Below are 14,409 nucleotides of genomic sequence, written 5' to 3'. Positions count from 1 at the left end.
CCATCTTGGAGCTGGCTGGCATTGGCTCCATCGGACACAGCAGAAGATTTTAGAAGCTTCTCACAGAAGCCACCCCTGTAGCCCCCCTGCTACCAAAACCTCACCATACAAACCCAATACAGTATACAGCCAAAGTAATTGGCTCACCTTTTTCAAATGCTTTAAGTTTTCAGTAACCACAAAGTCTTTAAAAGTTACTATTATAGTAGTTGTGGCAGAATTAGCTACACAAGGAAAAACAGCAATTGCCACTACTATCTCCAGCATTGCCACCTTAAGCGTGGTAAAGTTCCTTTGTACTATATTCTGCAGTTCTTTTCTGGAAGACATGAGCTCACTAGTTATCATACATACGCATATTTCCTTCCAAGTTTGGAATTCATTCCTCCGTCCAAAAATCCTCCTACATATTAAATTCAAGGAACACATCCAAGATGGAAATGCTTTATTTTACTCATCTCTCTTCTTCAGCAGCCTTTTAGAAATCATCATTGCTGTCTAATAGTTAATAAAACAAAAAATTAAGACTCCTGTTTTACTTTAAACACCTTCACCCCACATACTTTTTTGCTGAGTTGGAAATACTGCCATCTCTGCATTTTGGTCTTTCTCTTGAGTGAATCTACTGATTCTTCTTAAGCAGGATTTTCTGCACTGCTTCCAGTAATCCCTCCATTTTGATCTGCCCTATATTTTGCTCTTCTTCAGCCAGCTTAATACTTCCACACATTAATCACCCACCTTATTTGTAATTCATCTTTACTAGCTCTTTTAGTACCTTAATAGTCTTGTGAGCTTCTGTACACATATTCAAATTCTTTCATTTGGCTTTGCTGTTCAAGTGCATTCATTCTCATTAGCTATGTGGTATGTTCATCCACATAAGCAACATAATCAGGTATACCCTTTGCCATCTTCACCCATATCCCGTCTGTTGACCATTCCTGGAAATACCACTGTCTGCACAGTTCAAAGACTCTAGAAATTGCACACAATCTTCAGACTTTAATTCACTCCTGTTCTGGTTTAGGAACAAAGACCTCAGGTGACCCCAAAATCCCTACTTCTGTACGACTTCAACTATTAAACATAAAAGTTGAAACAGAGTACAATATTCAACATACTTTACTTTCAAATTTTGCTTTTTTAACTTCTCTGTCCCTTATCAACAATCATGATATAGCATTTGTTACAGCATGCTGGTCTTCCTACCTATCCTCAAAACTTGCAGAACTTCTAGATTTACACATGTTAAAATAGGGAGGGGAAAAAAAGAAAGTGTAGACTTGATCTGAAAATAAGACAACGAATTCCACACCACAAACACACACCCTCAAGAAGAAATCAAGAGACAGTACCTGCAATTCATGTATGTAAGACAACTTACTACATGAAACTGCAAAATACAGGAGGGAAACTGTCCTTTTCACTCTTAAATATTCCATTACCTGAAACAACATATCCTACCTATACATCACATACTGAGCTTTTGCTGTGCTGTATCCCAAATACACTGTAGTTTAAAAGTACACAAGACAGAAGATACCAACACAAGACCAAATGACTTTAAGAAATATCATTAGTACCTGCTTTCTAATCGGATCTGATAACCAACTGTCTGGCCAATCTTTTCTCTTCTTTCTGCTGCCACTCTTTCAGCCACAGCAATAGCTGCCCAACGTCTTGGCTGAGTGCAAAATATACGACAGGGAGTTCCATTTTTGTAACAATCATCCAGAATGAACTGAGGGATCTGTAAAGAAGTAGTTTAAATTTGATTTGTATTTTGATAAAGTCATAGATTTTTTTATCATGGTGAAACAATTTAAGTGTGCCTTAATATTACACAGGTTGCAAAACAATTCATAATAGGATTATCATTGCAAACATACTTGAACAGGCAGAAATGCAGCAAAAATAAATTTCTGATTTAAAATTTAATCTTTTTTTTTAAAAAAAAAAGGAAAAGAAAGTTGAAGTTTCTCTCCCCTGCTTGAGCAAAATCTATAAAAAAAATACCTGTAGGTAATCTATCATTTTAACTCAGTAATAGTCTACTTTAGATACTAAGAACAGAACTAGCTTTAGAAGGCAAAGGACTATACAAAATCGTAACTACTTTCCCTTCAATATTTTACATTATTTTAAAGAAAAACTGCTATCAGAAAATTGTGCAGAACTTTATGCTTTTAGTAAGTATCTGCTGGCTTAGTATTTCAAAAGCAAGAAAGTCAATTAGAACACAAGACTTTTGACTATACAGGAAAACAAAAGCCTTAAAACTAGCATAAAGAAATGCATTATTATGGAAATATTACAAAATCGACATCAGTTTTGTATAAATACTATTATCTTTTTTTATTTCATTAAAGAAACATACTTGAGTAGTTTTTCCTGATCCAGTCTCTCCTACAACCAAAACAACTTTATTTTCCTTTATTATTTTGACAATTTCTTCCTGTTTTTCAAAAACTGGTAGTGATTGCCTTAAGGAATCAAACTCTGATTCCCCTCTTTTCACTGGAACCTGAGGGATACCGCTGTTAAGTCGCCCGCTTGTCTTGCTCACTTCTTTATTTTCTGTGAAGAGAAGTTAACAATTTACTTGGACAGATACAAAAGGTGGTCACTAAAACATTGCTAAAAATTGTACATAAAAGTGAACATTCCTGACTTTATATGCATCCTTATAGATCAAGTGACAAACCCATCACACATTTAAAAGAGATATTCATGGTACCTATCCCATCCTGTTACAGTGCTTGAAATAAGTATTTGTTCAAAGGCGTTATTACATTCTTAGGTATTTTGAACAAAAACAGACTACCCTAAGTGCATTGCTCAAGTCAAAAAAAGGTCATGAAGAGCAAGATGAGAAATAGAAACTAAAACCAAGTAAAGCAGCCTCGTGTATTTTCTTGACCTTCGTATCATGTTTAAACTTTCACACCTCCACGGTTTGCCTCACTATACAGTTAAACCCTCAAGTTACTCCAAACTGACAAGCCTATCTTCTGAGAAAAAGTTAACTACTGTGATACAAATGGCTTCTTTCACATCCTCCCTGGTCTTTTGCCACCACCTTTCAGCAGTCTTACATAACCTAATGCTCCAGTTCATAAGATTTGTCTTAAATCATACAAATTGAACCATGCTCTATCTAGACCCCTGGACCCATGCAGCACTGTGTGATGTATTAGAAAGTAATGCACAAGCAGCCAAAGAACCTGCATGTCTTCAGAGGAAACTACTTCAAATTCAGTATTGTAACTGCTGTTCTAGAATTCCTTAATAATTATCTTCCAGAAGAATGAAAAGCTTGCTGTAAACTTAATTATACATGTTTAATGTGATTATCAGATTAATACATTACTGTCTTACACAGACAGACACAGGATAACAGATTAATAAAGCCAAAAACAATTCTGGGGAAGTAAAGACAAATTTTACACTATTCATTAGTTTACGCCAGGGGTCCTCAAACTACAGCCTGCGGGCTGGATACAGCCCCCCAGGGTCCTCAATCGAGCCCCCGGTATTTACAGACACCCCGCCCCCCCACCGGGGGTTGGGGGGGGAACCAAGCAGCCGCAGATGGCTGCCTGCCACTGCATCCACGCCGGCCCCTGGTTAAACAGTGTGAGGACCCCTGGTTTATGCTTTAGATTTCTAAGAAATTGCTTTTCAGTATTTATATTACAGTTTCCCCCTGTTCATTAAACAATCCTATTAAACAACTGAAAAAGAAAACTAGCAAAGGAAGCACTTGAAGAATGAACTCATAAATCAGAAATATCCAATGAAACACAGCATACTGGTATGTTTTCTATGCACTATACCCAGTTTTGTGCACAGAAATATAGCTCTTACACTCATAACTGTTAAAGCAATAACCTTATTAAAAGCATTGCTTTAAAAAATTCACAATATATCAGAAGTTTGTCTTCCAGCGAACTCTTTCATATTCCAGAAATCAGGAAGTCTAGATAGCAGTCTCTTATGAACCAAATCTATTTTAGAAGATGATGAAACAAAAAAAAACCCTTCTCATTTTATCAAGAATTCTATAAGGAGAAGAGCCAGTCTCTCATTTTCTCATAAGGGTGTTCTTATATGGCAGTCATGGTAACACTTCTCTCTTCAACCTCACCTCATGGAACTTGTAGGAACTCACACTTCGGAAACGTACTTCTAAATAAATTTGTTTGGACTTGGCTCAAAGATTCAAAAGTAATTTGGCACAAGGGAGACATTGGAACATGGGTAACCTGACTGCCTAAGTTCCTCAGGACACCAGTTTTAAAAGAACCTATATTAACAATTTAAAGTCAAGAAAATTAATGGGTTTGAGGGGGAGGTGTCAGTTTGGGACAGGAGAGGAGACAGAAAAGAAAGGAGGTTGTGGGTGGTTTGGGTTTTTTTTAAACAGTGTTGATTCACAAGTCCGTATCAGAAGACACACTGAACATACCAGATTCAACAGCAAATGCATTTCCTCGCTCTGTTTTTGGCAGAAGTTCTGTTCGTTCTTTACTTGTGACTGGAAATCTCTGAATTAAACTCCAAATGCTATGTTTTGTTTTGGGAGCCAAGAAACAAGTCATTACTGCATGTGTTCGTTCTGATCCATCCTTCTTCCTTACAGTCAGATATCGATTTGCTCCTTTTCTGGGAGGGGAGAACAAAAAAACAATTTTAGGAATAAGTAATCTACTTATCTTTAAATAATGATCTTTGGCCATAATTCTTTCAAGATGGCTGTTAAGATTATTTTCAAATATAATAACTAGAAACTTCCAAATAATGTCCTGTGTAGCATAACGCACACCAAAATGACAGAATCATTCACAACATCCACCATCAAAACCACCCCCAATTCACACAAGGTAGTGCAGCACAGACATTTGCACTGGCAAATGACTATGCCCAGCATAACCTCACAATTAGGGCTCTGTAATATAACACTGTTCTGTTACCTTTCTGTTAAATGTCTATCACTGCATTTGCTTCCCAAAAGACAGACAGCTCCATCAATCCTCTATTAATACTGAGAGGTATTACACAAAACTCATTTCTAGACCAATTTAAGAGATTTAGAGGTTAAAAATCAACAAATAGACAGACAAACAAGCAGCCTTCTAGTGATATTCTAAGCCTTAACAAAATCCAGTAAAACAAATTAGATTCCCACAAAGTCCATTACCAAATATTTACAATGTAGAATGAGAGCGAAAAAACACTTTATCATAAGAATGCAATTGTTCTCAGACTGCTCTTGACACTGAAATGCAACGAACTGTTGTAGGTATGTTTGAAAATTAACTATCTGGTGCCTGGGCTACAATGATCTACCAACACTCTGAAAATGGCTTCTAGGAGAAGAACAGAAAGTCACACCAAGAGTCTGGTGCTCCATCCCTAGCTGGGATGGTTTAGTGCTGTGTGTGTATGGGGTGCAGGTACCCAGGTCCTGGCAAGGGTGGCCTCTGTGAGGAGGCTCCAACAGACCCACCACAGGGCACAGCTGAGCCCCTCAGGCACAATGGTGGGAACTCTGTGGTAATGTTGAAGAAAGGGAAAAAATGCTGCACAGCAACTGTGAGAGAAAGCAGTGAGCAAAATTTGGGAGAAACTGCCCTGCAGACACTATGGTCAATGACGACAGAGACAGGGAGGTGCTCCAGGTTCTGGAGAAGAGATTCCCCTGAAGCCCATGGAAGAGGCCTCAGTAGAGCAGGCTTATTCTGAAGGAACTTCAGCGTGTGGGAGAGACACCATGCTATTGTCTCCCCACATCCTGTTGAGGGGGATTGACAGACCAAGCTGGCTGGGCATCTGGCAGTTGGCCAACTGCTTTCTAAGTTCTCAGTTCAGGTTCAGCTCCTGGTCAATGCAAGACATTTCAGAGTAGCAAAAATACTGAAGCTGGAACATGACTTGAATGTCCGTGTCCAGGGAAAGATTAGCAGAATTAGAAAAACAAACTGCAATGCTTCCCATGACTATGCTCCCAGTCTTCAGTATGTATCTCAGCATCTTAGAAGCACAGAATCATTGAGGTTGGCAGGGATCTCTGGAGATCATCTGCTCCAACCCCCTCCTCAAGCAGGACCACCTAAAGCCAGGTACCCAGGACCATGTCTAGATGGCTTCTGAGTATCTCTAAGGGTGGAGACTCTGCCATCTCCCTGTGCCAGTTCTCAGTCACCCTCACAATGAAAAAGTGTTTCCTGATGTTGAGAAAGAACAGATTCATTTTGTGCCACTGCCTTTTGTCCTGTCACTGGGCACCACTCACAAGAGCCTGGCTACATCAACTTGCACCCTCCTTTCATATATATATGTATGTACATTGATTAGATCCCCTTGAGTCTTCTCCAGGCTGAACAGTCCCAGCTCTCTCAGCCTTTCCTCCTAGTAGAGATGCTCCAGTCCCTTCATGATCCTGTTGGGTCTCCATTGAACTCTCTCTAGTATGTCCACATCTCTCTCCTAATGGTGATCCCAGCACTGTACACAGTACTCCAGGTGTATCCTCACCAGTGCTGAGTAAGGGAAGGATCAGCTCCCTCAACCTGCTGGCAACCCTCCTCCTAACTGGAGGAATAGGGGGTAGCCCTGAGCCTCTGCCAGCACTGCTCAGCAGTAGTCAAAAACACTGGTGTGCCATCAAAACTGTTCTGACTACAAATACAAAACATCACACTACAAAGGCTGCTATGGGGAACACTCCATCCCAGCCAGACACAATATAGTACACTGCTAACATTCTACAGAAAAATATACTAGCTATGAAGAGTTTATAGTCAGTTTTCTGTAAGTATTTAACATATGCTTGCTTAACTCAAGGGAAAAAAATAAGGAAACAAAATATTGTCCTATGGTTCCCACGCAACAGCTTCCCTTCTTTATCCCCTCTGTGCAACAAGTACAGATACAGTAATGAATATTAACAACCAAATCGTACTCTATGTAGAAATTCAGCGATGAAAGCCAATCATGATCAAGCTTTTCGAGTCTGACCAACTCAAAAGTTATTGCAAGCATAAATACTGAGGAAATCTGGGGAGACTAAGCATGAGTAGAACACTGAAGTTTTTTTCAAAAGGAAAACTAGGTTTCCTAAGTGTGCAATGTATTACTATAGTCCAAAAGAAAAAAATACAGTTTCTGCCTTCCCAGGTAAGTATTTGCTTTTCCTCAGCAGTTGAAATTTCAGTTCAACTACTGTTCAACCTTCAAGTCACCCTGAATACTACACATTAAAAAAAAAAACCACAAACAACAAACCCACAAAACAAAAACAGGGAGCGACTGTCCCGCTCTACACTGCACTAGTGGGGCCCCACCTCAAGTACTGTGTCAGTTCTGGGTGCCTCAGTATAAGAAGGACATCAGCTATGGGACTGTGTCCAGAGAAGGGCGACCAAGGTGGAGAAAGGCCTCGAGGGCCAGACTTACAAGGAGCAACAAAGGCCACTTGGATGTTCAGCTTGGAGAAGGGAAAGCTGAGGGGCAACCTCGTTGCAGCCTACCAACTTCCTCACGGGGACAGCAGAGGGGAGGCGCTGATCTCCTTCCGCTCTCTGGTGACCAGAAACGGGACATGGGGAAGTGGAATGAAGCTGTCTCCGGAAGTTCAGACTGGACAATAGGAAAAGGTTCTTCACTGAGAGGGTGGTTCGTTGCTGGAACAGGCTGCCCAGGGAAGTGGTCACAGCACCAAGCCTGCCAGAGTTCAAGGAGTGTCTGGAAGATGCTTTAAATCATAGGGTTTAGTTGTAGGCAATCCTGCCTGCAATCCTGCAAGGAGCAGGGAGTTAGACTTGATGATCCTGATAAGTCCCTTCCAACTCGAGATATTCTATGAAAACAACCAAGAAAAATACCACAGAATTTACTAGGAAGCCACTCAGAGACACTTAACAAAATTCTACAAAGAATCAACAAGGATTCAAGGAGGGTTTACCAGTTACTGTTAAGCATGGGTACCATTCAACCCAAGCATGTTCCTGCACGGGTTTCTAACACTTCACATTCCCCAAATAGCATGCAAAAATACTCAAGGTCAGCCAAATTTATTGCCCCAGGCATCTATGGCAAAAATCAGTTATACCACTCTGGAGACTGCCATCACATTGTAAGCAGAACTGCACTTAAATAGCACTACGCTCAAATAAGATCTGATATCGAGTATTCTGGTTTCCTGGTGGAAACACAGCCCTATCATGTGCCATGGATTGATCCAGGCTGCACTGGAGAAGGGTGAAACTCCAGAATACTTGCAATACATTGATGACATCATCATATGGGGCAATGAAGCAGAAGAAGTTTTGAGAAAGGGGAGAAAATAATCCAAGTCCTTCTGAAAGCTGGTTTTGCCATAAAACAAGGTCAAGGCACCCACACAGGAGATCCAGGTTTTGGGAATAAAATGACACGATGGACAGTGTCAGATCCCAGTAGATGCGATAAACAAATAGAAGCTGTGTCTCCACCAACCAAGAAAGAAACACAAACTTTCTTAGGTTTATGGACTTTTGGAGAATGCACAGTCTGATTGTAAGCCCTCCTTATCATGTGACACTGAAGAAGAATGATTTGAAATGGGGCCCTGAGCAACGACAAGCCTTTGAACTAATTAAATGGGAGATAGTTCAAGCAGTAGCTCTTGGGCCAGTTTGGATTGGGAAAGATGTAAAGGATGTGCTCTACACCGCAGCCGGGGAGAACGGCCCTGCCTGGAGCCTCTGGCACAAAGCACCAGGGCAGACTCGAGGTCGACCCCGGGGCTTTCGGAGTCGGGGATATAGGGATCCGAGGCCCGCTCTGCTCCAACTGAAAAACAGTTCCTGGAAGCTTATGAAGGGGTTCTGAGCTGCTTTGGAAGTGACTGGTACTGAAGCACAGCTCCTCCCGGCTCCCGGCTTGCTGGTGCTGGGCTGGATGTTTCAAGGGAGGGTTTCCTCTACACATCACACAACTGATGCTACATGGAGTAAGTGGATCATGCCAATTACACAACGAGCTCAAACAGGAAATCCCAGTCATCCAGGAATCTGGGAAGTGATTATGCCTGCCAGAAGGTAAAGATTTCAGGATGTCACCAGAAGAAGAGGTGACACGTGCTGAAGAAGCCCCACTGTATAATAAACTGCCGGAACATGAGAAGCAATATGCATTGTCTGCTGATGGGACCCGCCATATTGTAGGAAATCATCAGAGGTGGAAGGTGGCCGTATGGAGACCCTATGACAAGTCACAGAACCTGCAGAAGGAGAAGGATGGTGGCAAATGCCCTGTGGGGGTGGTGACGGCAATAGAAGCAGAGCAGCTGGCAGCGCAGAGGTAAACCCATCTGGGCTGCCACATTGTGGCAAGATACCGCTGCCTGGGTGGAGAACTTGGTTGTAAAAGTAAATCATGCAGCTGCTCACATACCAAAGAGTTGGGCCACTGAAGAACATCTAAACGACCAGCAGGTAGATCAGGCATCCACGACTCAAGTGGCTCAGGTAGATTTGGACTGGCAACATAAAGGTGAATTATTTCTAGCTCGGTGGGCCCATGACACTTCAGGCCATCAAGGAAGAGATGCAACAGATGGGCGTGGGATTGAGGGGTGGACTTGACCATGGACATTATTGCACACGTTATCCATGGATGTGAAACATGCGCTGCAATTAAGCAAGCGAAGCAGTTAAAGCGTCTTTGGTTTGGAGGATGATGTGTAAAATGTAACTATGGGGAGCCCCGGCAGGTTGGCTATATCACGCTCCCTCAGACCTGCCAAGGGAAGCACCATGTCCTTAAAATTGTGGAAGCAATCTCCGAATGGCTGGAAACTGTGCCTCAAGCCACAGTCCAAAAAACTATCCTAGGCCTTGAAAGAGAAGTCTTGTGGCAACATGGCACCCCAGAAAGAATTGATACAGACAACAGAACTCATATCTGAAACAATCCCATAGACACTTGGGCCCAAAAGCGTGGCACTGAGTGGGTGTATCCCATTCCCTATCATACACCAGCCTCTGGGAAAACTGAACAATGTAACGTACTGTTGAAGACTACACTGGAAGCAGACACTGCAAAACACATTTAGAAAAGCCATCTGGTTAGTCAACACCAGATGATCTGCCAGTGGAGCTGGCCCTGCTCAATCAAAGCCTGTACATACTGTAGAAGGGGATAGAGTGCCTGTAGTACACCTTAAAAAATATGCTTGGGAAAACAGTCTGGGTCATTCCTGCCTCTGGCAAAGGCAAACCCGTTATGGGATTGCTTTTGCCCAAGGACCTGGGAATACCTGGTGGGTGATGTGGAAGGTTAAGGAAGTGTATGTAATATGTGCCTCAAGGGGATTTGATTCCAGGTGAAAACAGCCAATGAATGAATTATGTGATGTTAATTGTTACTTAATATTATATATTGTCACTTCTATATGCCGACTAGTACACTGGCTGCCTTGTGGTGCCCATCTTTACCACTTTGGATTTGAAGAGCTGAACCTGACTCTTTTTCAATAGCCACACCAACAAAGAATGACTTTGGTGAAACCAGATCAGTGCAGCCATAATAGAACCAGAACTGGCTTCAAACTGAAATAATCCAACACCTCATACCATCTTCCCTGCCTTGAAAGACTGTTACAATAGATGGAGCCCAGCATCACGGACTAAATTAATTCAATGGACTTTAGAGAGATGGTCCATAGACAAAGGAAATTCAATCTGTGTATTTCTGTTAAAAGACACGAAAGATGGTGATATATTGGAAGATGTATCATGACGTAAATAGTGTGAAGTAAGGGGTGAATACTGTCCTGGTTTCATCTGTGATAGAGTTAATTTTCTTCTTAGTAGCTGCTGCAGTGCTATGCTTTGGATTTGGTGTGAGAGCAATGCTGACAGCACACTGATGTTTTCAATTGTTCCTATGTGATATTTATACTAAGTCATGGACTTTTCAGTTTCTCAGACCTCAACAGCAAGAAGGCTGGAGGGGCACAAGAAACTGGGAGGCAATACAGCCAGGACAGCTGACCTGAAGTAGCCAAAAAGGTATTCCATACCATGGAACATCATGCCCGGTATATAAACCGGGGGAGGTTGGCTGGGGCCTGCCAACTGCTGCTTGGGGACTGTCTGAGCATCGGTCAGCAGGTGGGGAGCAATTGTATTGTGCATCATTCTTTTCTTTCCTCTCCTCCCACTGTGAGAGGATTTCATTCATCTCCCCTTCTCCCTCCTTTTCGTTATAACTGTTGCTGTTATTATTATTTTGGTTTTGTTTGATTTTATTTCAATTATTAAATTGTTCTTATCTCAACTCTTCAGTTTTACATTGCTTCCAGATTCGCCTCCCCATCCATCTGGGCAGCCAGGGAGTGAGTGAGCAGCTGCCTCTCAGGTGGGTTTAAGCCACAACACAAAGCGACATGTTCAGCTTTGTGTCATCTCTTCAGCCTAATTAAGTACAGATCAGGGAACTAGCATTTTACAATAGTTTTGCAAGAACCATGAAGTCCCACCAAAAATGAAGTACAGCAAATGCTGCTATGGTTTTACAACTGTCCACCCAGACAGAGGTTATACATTACACTCCATCTTTCTGGATTTTTCCTGGAATTTCCCCTCTCCTGTTTCTTTGCCACCTGCACCCTGTCCCAGTTTCAGCCTGGATAGAGTCAGTTTTCTTCTTACTAGCTGGTGCAGCGCTGTGCTTTGGATGTGCTGTGAGAACAATGTTGATAAGACACTGATGGTTTTGGTTATTGCTAAGTAATGTTTATACTAAGCTGAGTACTTTTCAGTTTCTCAAGCCTTGCCAGTGAGAGGGTTGGGGGGAAGGGGCCCACAATAAGCTGGGAGGGTACAGAGCTGGGACAGCTGACACAAACTACCCAAAGGGATATTCCATACATATGACACCATGGTGAGTCTATATAAATTGGGGGAAGATGGAAGAGGGGGGGGATGTTCGGTGTTGTGGTGTTTGTCTTCCCAAGTAACCGTTACGCATGATGGAGCCCTGCTTTCCTGGGGATGGCTGGACACCTGCCTGCCCATGGGAAGTGGTGAATAAATTCCTTGTTTTGCTTTCCTTGCATGCACAGCTTTTGCTTTACCTATAAACTGTCTTCATATCGACCCATGAGTTTTCTTACTCCTACTCTTATGACCTCCTCCACCAGCCCACTGTGGGGGCAGTGGGCAAGTTGGCTGTGTGGTGCCTGGTTGCCAGCCCGGGTTAAACCACGACAATTCCCAAGGGTTCAGCAGGTCAATGAACACAGACTTTCTCTACCAAAGATAAGAGCAGGGTAACAGAAAAACATCATCATACCTGCATATGAACCCTCTTCTGCACTTCTCAACAGAAGCACTCTTTTGGACATGCTACTCTAGGTTATACCTTATCTGTCAAGGTATAAGCTTCTGTGCAAAACCCTTGGGCACACAACAGTGTATGAAAAACAGAACAGATCTTGATGAAAAGGTTTTTTTTATGCACGCATGAAATCCACAAAACAGTATAAGGGCAAGCTATCTCACACTAAGCATGTCACAAGTTTTTTTAAGTAGACATAAAGCAAAGCGCAAATATACTTTTTATCTTACTTTTTACATTTTTTTCTCTAGTACTATTCCCTGCAACACTGCAGGATATGCTAGAAACACAGATAGTTTTAATGCTAGTCATGAAGTTTCATACATTTGCACCAAAACTAGAAAATAATAAACGAAAATCAGACTCCGTCTTACCCTTTACTTTTAGATATCAGTCCGAGGGACTGACAGAGCCGGTGAACAAATGCTCTTTCAGTACTTGTAAAAGAAGAAGGAAATTCCATTTCTAGAAAGATAATAGAAAAAAACCAAACATAACAATGCAAAACACACAGTATTCTTGACATATTATCTCAATGTTACAAGTTTTTCAATCCTTAAACTTATACCCTTTCCTGTGAACAATGGGGACTAACGGCAGGGCTGTAGTTTCACACCTGTAAACAATTCAGGGTTCACAGAATCACAGAATGGTCAGGGTTGGAAGGGACCTCTGGAGATCATCTAGTCTAACCTCCTGCTAAAGAAGGTTCTCCTAAAGCAGGTTGCACAGAATCACATGCAGGTGGGTTCCAAGTATCTCCAGGGAAGGGGATTTCACAACCTCTCTGGGCAGCCTGTTCCAGGGCTCTGTCACCCTCAAAGTAAACAAGTTTTTCTTCATATTCAGAAGGAACTTCTTGTGTTGCAGTTTGTGCCTGTTGCCCCTTGTTCTGTTCCTTGGCACTACTGAAGAGCCCAGCCCCGTCCTCCTGACACCCACCCTTAAGGTGTTTGTGTGCACTGGTAAGATCCCCTCTCAGTCTGCTCTGCTCCAGGCCAAACGGCCCAGCTCCCTCAGCCTCTCCTCGTCAGGGAGATGCTCCAGTCCCCTCATCACCTTCGTAGTCCTCCGCTGGGCCCTCTCCAGCAGCTGGCAAGCAAGCATCTCATTCAGGCCGAAAGGAGCTCAGGAATGGCTTCTACCACTGAACCGATTAAGCGCCTCCGGGCCTACACGTCTGTCACCCGCACTCCACGCCTCGCCTCCCCTCACCGGTCGAGGCCAGGCGCTCACAGCCGCCCCGGCCCCCCGCGGCCCAGCGCCCGCCCCGCCGCCGGCCCGCCCAGGCGCACCTGCCCGGCGGGGTGCCCCTCCGCCACCCCCGCGGCCGGGGTGCCGCTACACACCTTTCTCTTCCCCGTATCGGAACCGGTCCAGGGCGAGGTTCACTGCGATCTCCACCTCCTCGTCGACGCAAATATCCTTTAGCCCCTTCCCGCGGCCGCGGCCCGCCGCAGAGCCGGCGAAGGCGGCCGCGGCGGGGGTACCAGAGCCCACCGAGCGCCCGACGGGCTGCCGCAGGGAGACGCTACTAGGCCGCGACATGGCTCCGCGACCTCGGCCGACAGCCCAGGGTGACGCCCGGAGGCAGACCAGGGCCTGCAGGTGGAACGGCGACGCGGCGAGCGCCGGTAGCGAGGGAACCCGGGGGGAAACCCAGCGCTGCTGGCTCGACGGGACAGCGGCACTACGGGGCCCGAGCAGCGCAGCGTTGTGACGCCAGTAAGCGGGCCGGGGCGAGAGGAGCTGCGCCGGCGCCCTCTCGGCGGAGGCTCCGCCCCGAGGGCGCTGGGGCCGCGGCGGGAACTGGTGGCGGTGGCAGGGGCGGGGCGAGGCAGCGGTGGCGCGTCCCCAGTGGCCGCTCGGCGGCGGGAGGGGGCCGTGCGTCCCGCCCCGCGCCGCCCCGCCCCGCGCCGCCCCGCGCCGCCCCGCCCCGCGCCGCCCCGCCCCGCCCCGCCGCGCCCAGCGCCGCCCGCGCCGTTAGCTGGTAGCCGCCTGCCGCCTGCTGCCGCTCCT

The 14,409-nt window shown here is 44.5% G+C and overlaps 2 protein-coding genes across 2 annotated transcripts in view; one reads left to right on the top strand and one right to left on the bottom strand.

Annotated features, from left to right (window-relative positions):
* Nucleotides 1–14,257, bottom strand: part of YTHDC2 (YTH N6-methyladenosine RNA binding protein C2) — a 38,799-nt gene extending 24,542 nt beyond the window's left edge. The window contains exons 1-5 of the mRNA XM_080370943.1: nucleotides 13,740–14,257; nucleotides 12,765–12,855; nucleotides 4,472–4,668; nucleotides 2,381–2,580; nucleotides 1,587–1,753 (exon numbers count right to left, since the gene is read on the bottom strand). Of these exons, the coding sequence (XP_080227069.1) occupies nucleotides 1,587–1,753; nucleotides 2,381–2,580; nucleotides 4,472–4,668; nucleotides 12,765–12,855; nucleotides 13,740–13,938 (854 nt within the window). The 5' untranslated portion in view covers nucleotides 13,939–14,257. The remainder of the gene's footprint in view (nucleotides 1–1,586; nucleotides 1,754–2,380; nucleotides 2,581–4,471; nucleotides 4,669–12,764; nucleotides 12,856–13,739) is intronic.
* Nucleotides 1–14,409, top strand: part of MCC (MCC regulator of WNT signaling pathway) — a 715,741-nt gene that overhangs the window by 462,380 nt on the left and 238,952 nt on the right. The window lies entirely within an intron of this gene.

The sequence above is a fragment of the Falco punctatus genome, assembly GCF_963210335.1.
Source record: "Falco punctatus genome assembly, chromosome: Z".
NCBI lineage: Eukaryota > Metazoa > Chordata > Aves > Falconiformes > Falconidae > Falco > Falco punctatus.
Note: the sequence above shows the minus strand (reverse complement) of the source record. Positions and strands in the feature narration are given on the sequence as shown.